Source organism: Mercenaria mercenaria, chromosome 8 (genome assembly GCF_021730395.1).
Source record: "Mercenaria mercenaria strain notata chromosome 8, MADL_Memer_1, whole genome shotgun sequence".
In the NCBI taxonomy this organism is placed as follows: Eukaryota; Metazoa; Mollusca; class Bivalvia; order Venerida; family Veneridae; genus Mercenaria; species Mercenaria mercenaria.
In genome coordinates, this window is record NC_069368.1 from 63,361,637 (window position 1) to 63,367,509 (window position 5,873).

Below are 5,873 nucleotides of genomic sequence, written 5' to 3' on the forward strand. Positions count from 1 at the left end.
AACATGTTGTCATGAACATTTGAAAATTCCGAATACATCAAAGATAAGGGTCTAATATTTAGACACACAGATTAGCGTTTAAGGCAGGACAACTCTAATAACTCCCGCCAAAATTTTAAAAGATCGGCTAATGTCGTTTTAAACTCGGTAAATATCGCAACACTCCGTTCGTCATCGGTAAACTACGGTAAAAATTTGATTTCATCCCAAAATATGTATATACGCAATATTTTTTATTTTGATTGGTCATAACTATTATAAAGTGGTGTTTGATTAATATTTCAGTTAGTTCTGTTTAATAATATTCGAAAATATAAATATTTTTAAACCGAAAGTAATTGGATTTCGCGACCAGCGTTTTCTGAAAACGGAATGGCACGAAACAAGAAAGGTCAATTTTCGAAGAGAAAACCAATAAGTCGACACAAGAAATTGTTGAATAATGGTCACTATTAATGTGGAAACGATGTAACAACCACTCGCGTTGAAAATAATGGATTAGATCTAGATGAATCGTGGAAAGTGGGAAGAAGACTGGTTGAGTGGGAAGTGCTTCTTGATAATCTTAAATATTGTAAAAAGTGTAAACTTGGGCCTGTGCCACTGACAATAAACACAATTCAAGGGGAACTTCAGAAAGGACTTGGAGAGTATTTATATGTGAAATGTGAAAATCCTGATTGTGAATACATTAACCGTTCTGCCTACGGAAAGACATACCACCAGACAGCTGAACGTCGAGGCATGCCTTGCTTTGCAGTAAACACCAAACTTGGAACTGGTATGTCACATTTTAAAGTTTTATGCTTGTATTAGATGTGAAACTGTAAATATATAAATCAACATCAGCATATAGACAAGCTTACTCAGTAGATACTGTCGCTGAGCGGCTGCTTTTTAATTTCTGACTTTTGCAGCCGTTACAGTTTGACCATCACAATATAAAACAAACTGTATACGTCGGATTAGTTCGACTACATCAGCATAGTACCAGTGTGGACTATTTAGAAAATATTAATCAATGTAAATGTGCAGTCCTGTAAGTAAGCAGAGATCCAATGGTCTATGAGTGTGACCACTGAAATTTCTGTCGGACCAGTGAAAATTTCCTAACGACTGGCTTGTTTGACCGGTGAAAATTTTGGTTGGATCTTGTCTGTACATTTATCGCTTATACCTCGGTAAAATGCATCAAGCATGTCAAGGGAATTCCATTCATCTGACCGTTAACGTTTGCTGTTTAGAATTCCCTGCTCTTACATGGCTTTGTATGCAAGGAGTGACAAAAAAAATTGGTAAATGTCATAATATATGAAATCAGCTGCGGTTTGTCATTTTCTTTGCGTTTATTTTGAAAAGAAAAAATGAGAAAAAAATGTTGAATGCAATGAAGATGTAAGTAAATGTGTACAGTACCACCACATGTATAACCAAAGATTTTGGTCAGTAGAAAGTCATCCGGGCCAGTAAATTCTGCAAGCTTAGTGGCCCGAATGGCCTGTGGGTTTCAGATGACTGAATGTTGTAACAAGATCCGGTTTCTGGTTTGTGTACCAGTTGGTACAATGTATTGTTCGATAAGTCTGGGGCGGCGACTGTCTCATTATGTATTATAATACAAAGGTCAGCTATCGGGGTCAAGTTGCGTCCACTATACTGTATATATGATTTTATAATGGTTTAATTTCTTTCCTTGAAAAACTGTCAATATCTTTTCAGCAATGATCGATAGTCTGGGTGGGCCAAGACGTGTAAATAACATGTTAGCTACACTAAATCTAAAGACGGTGTCAGATGCAAACTTGAAAAAGATGGAGATTCGGGCAGGAAATGTTGTGGAGAAAGTTTCCGCTGAGTCATCACAACCCGTATCTGAGGAGGCATTTAAGAATGAAATGGAGTATGTTTATTTATTGTTAGATACATAGCCTTAGGTTGTATACTTGATATTTGAAAGATTTCTATATCATATGCACTTAATTCTATCAGTCAGTCAATCAGTTAATCTTTGATAACCAAGTTTTGTTCTACATTTTTAGAACCAGGAATCCAAAGCTGTGATTTTGATAAAAATACAAAAATAGATTCCACCTAATTGAACGTAATTTTTCAAAAATGTGTGGAAAGTGCCAGTCCATTAAATTTTGCAAAAGTTTGAGTCTATGGACTCCAGAATATAAGTCAGTAACAATATTTGATATTTCTCAGTTGTTTTTATAATTCAAATTAATTTTACAGGACCATTGCACATGCAGAGTCTCAAGATGCACAAGTTGGTATGAGTGGTTTGATAGAAGACTTGGGCGTTTGTCCACTACCAGATTCATCTCCTGCATCACAGTAAGAATATCATTTTTTAGATCACTCAAGCCAAAGACTGTGACTTACGGCTAACTGAATGTTCAAACCAAAACCTTAGATTGTGACTTACGACTAACTGTATGTTCAAATTAACAACAGAGCTAGTGTTTCCGGTGTGTTTCTTATTGCAAGGATACATTATATTTTACATTGCACAGTATGCCATGAATTTGTACTAAATACAATTTTAAATGCTAGCATTCTTTAAAAATAGGTTGAGGCTTCATGATGATGAACTACCGGTAGATTGGACTGATACTGAGAGTGATGATGAGAATAGCTATATTGAACATGTTGAACAGAATGTTCCAGAGACTGCCTCTTTACCAGATAACAGTTGCAGGTACTTACATGTTTCAATCATTTTCTAAAACCTTGAAATAAAATGCCTCAAAGTTAAGATTTCAGTCTCAGATTTTTTGGAGACTCTTTATTTACAGTACAGATATTAACCCTTATCATGCTGGACACGATTTATTCTGCCTTTGTGACCAGTGCAGATCATGATCAGACTGTACATCCATGCAGTCTGATCAAGATCTGCACTGTTCGCTATTCAGTCAGTATTTTTTGGTAATCATCCCATCTAACAGTTAATGATACTGTCCAAATTTAAAGATGGACAAGTTCATTATAGAAATCTAGCAGGGTAAGGGTTAATTTGTCAACATGTAGACCAGCATACATTGTACACGGACCAATAATCAAAACTCTTTGCCATTTTATTCATATGTGGAGGCTCTACTTTTACAGTTACTGTCTCCACCAAGGGGGATTTTCATGTTCTGAGCTCTTGTAATATTGAACTTGTATGTTATGATATGGTCCCCTTTACAAATACATATGAGCCACACCATGAGAAAACCAACATAGTGACTTTGCGACCACCATAGATTCAGACCAGCCTGCGCATCCGCAGTCTAGTCAGAATACATGCTGTCCGCTAACGTTTCCCCATATTACAATAGACTTCAAAAATGAACAGCATGGAACCTGATCTGCGCTGGTCTGGTTTCATGCTGGTCGCAAAGCCACTATGTTGGTTTTCTCATGGTGCGGCTCATATATGTTGTTTAACACTTGGATATTTTAAAACATAACTGCCATATTCATTATAATTTTACAGCTGCTTTTGTTACTAGGTCAGCAGTCAGGGAAACCAAAACCAAAAGATGAATACATTTGTTTGCATTTATACTTTTATATAACAGGAATTGGTCACGGCGACAATGTAGATGTGGAACAGATTCCAGATTCCATTCCAAGGGGTAATTTTAAACCTGTCCAGTTACCAGGACCCCCAACTGTTATATCTTTTGACTTGGAAACAACAGGCCTGAGTGAGTAATTGTTTAGTTTGTTACAACTTCAGAAATCATGTCCATTAACTTCTGTATTTTGGTGTCAGACACATGGTTGCTAGTGTCTGCTGTATGTACAACATAGTCTACCAGACAGCTTGAATTTGGTATAACATTGTTATCATTGAAGAACTATTTTTTATGCTAGGTTCAACAAAATTATTATATATACAATCAACATGGGAATGCATATCAGAATTTTTCTTATGGAGGGTCACCGATAGCTCTTCCGACCAAAGTGTCAGTCTGAGAAGCTGGGGACAAGAGTACAATCCCCACTAGCAGTTCCAAAATTTTGACAATCTGTGCAAGTGAAGTAGGGGAATGGACATTTACTTCTGAATAAAGTGAATATGTATACATTTTTTTTTTCAATTGTTTTGCAGTTAAAGACGGAGTGCTTCCGCATATTACACAGATTGCTGCAGTGGAGTTACAGTCAGGAGAGCAGTTCAGTACATATGTTAAACCAACAGTTCCCATTTCTACGGCTGCAACAACTGTTACTGGCATATCATTTAATATAATGAGGAAATGACAGTAAATGGAACAAAAGTGCAATCAGTGTCTATAAAAACTGCTATGGATGAATTTGTTAATTGGATATATCCAAATTTAAAAGTGTATGTTAAGTAGCTCACAATAGTCGCAGATTTGACTTTCCCATTCTTGTGCCTACATTAAAGAACATTGGAGCTCAGGATAAGTTATCAGAATGTACATTCATTGACTCCATGTCAGTGTTTCGAAAGCTTTATCTGACCACATCAACTGAAACAAGTAGACCTTGTGTAATCCTTACTTGGTGAAACATACGATGCACACAATGCCATGGATGATGTGGTAGCCCTTGGGAAATTAATCAAGTTTGTGAACCTACCAAGTAGTGATTTAATGGCTCATAGTTTTACTCAGTCAGCAGTTGCTAATAACATGGCTTTCAACAAATCTAAAACACTCTATTTGCCATCATTGAATCCGTTGATTTATTCAGGTGTGATAAAAAAAAACTACCGCTGAAAACATTGCTGGGTCTGGTCTGAATATAAATCACTTAAAACTGTTGCATACCAGAGGTGGGGAAGATGCTTTAAAAGATGTGTTTATTTCAAAGAACTCAGAAGGCTTACCAAGAGCCTCTAACAATAAGAAAGTGTTGGAAGAGATTGTACCACAAATTGCTAAATATTTTGAAAATCACTAGATTTTTATACACTGGTATAATGACTGTTCAGGGACAAAAATGTTTTATGTACATTTATTTGTCACAGTGATAATTAAGGAAATAACAATATAGGTATTCTATATTTATTGCAATGTTCTTATCTATAAAACATCATACAATGTATTTACCAGAAAATATTTATGCAATGCGTAAGATATATTATTACTCAAATTTTGTCTTGGCAAATTTACTTTTTGGTGGTATCAAATACCTAATGATACCTTATTATTTTACATTAAAATGGTTAAACCAACTAGTAAATGTATTCACATGTGTTTGTATTGTTATAGACTCCAAACAAGTTGTAAAAATGTCAATAATACATAGATTCTGATCGTTATAGGCAGCTGTCGATATGTAGTAGTGGAAATAAAGTGATGAAAATATTTCCATCTGTCCAACTTCCCATTGGTGTTTTTTCAATACTAGACGGGCAAAGTTTTCAAATATAGTTTATTTACCTAAGGAATAGGTCAGTTATAAAAAATAAGCATTAATTTGTTTTGGAATAATCATATTATTGCCGAAAAATTATACTTTTAGTGTCGTCACGACATTTTGCCGCAGAATAAAGTGCTTTTGAGTTTGCACATATTCTCATGGGTAAATGCAAATTTAGAAGAAATGTCTTGCAAATAAACATTTAAATCATCTTATTTGCAAACAAACAACACTTCTAGGTCGATAAACTCCAAATTTAGTATTATATTGCTTAATATAAGTAATTTATGGCCATTTTATTTACCCTAGGGGTCAGATGATTTTGAGTAAAAGTGAAAACATGGGGTGGGATGGAATTTTTAAGAAATTTTTTTTTATTCACCTGGAAAGGTGTCCTAATATTTTAAAAACAATTCAGTGGTATGATATAGATAATAAAAAACACATTTTGAATTAAGTTTGGAATATTGTCCATTAGAGTTGTC

The 5,873-nt window shown here is 35.0% G+C and overlaps 1 protein-coding gene across 1 annotated transcript; it reads left to right on the top strand.

The window, feature by feature from the left end:
* Positions 1-245: 245 nt before the first annotated feature.
* On the top strand, positions 246-5,212 carry LOC128545910 (uncharacterized). Its single transcript, XM_053550090.1, has 6 exons — positions 246-781; positions 1,720-1,900; positions 2,239-2,340; positions 2,576-2,704; positions 3,573-3,701; positions 4,109-5,212. Exons 1-5 carry the CDS (start codon positions 745-747, stop codon positions 3,631-3,633), a joined length of 510 nt encoding a protein of 169 aa, XP_053406065.1. The 5' UTR covers positions 246-744; the 3' UTR covers positions 3,634-3,701; positions 4,109-5,212.
* The last annotated feature ends 661 nt before the right edge of the window (positions 5,213-5,873 follow it).

Excerpts from the sequence above, each read along its gene's own strand:
- LOC128545910 (XM_053550090.1), top strand. The coding sequence starts at position 745 with ATGCCTTGCTTTGCAGTAAACACCAAACTTGGAACTG. Across the intron at positions 2,341-2,575 it reads GATTCATCTCCTGCATCACA|GTTGAGGCTTCATGATGATG; the intron begins GTAAGAATATCA and ends CTTTAAAAATAG. Across the intron at positions 2,705-3,572 it reads TTACCAGATAACAGTTGCAG|GAATTGGTCACGGCGACAAT; the intron begins GTACTTACATGT and ends TTTATATAACAG.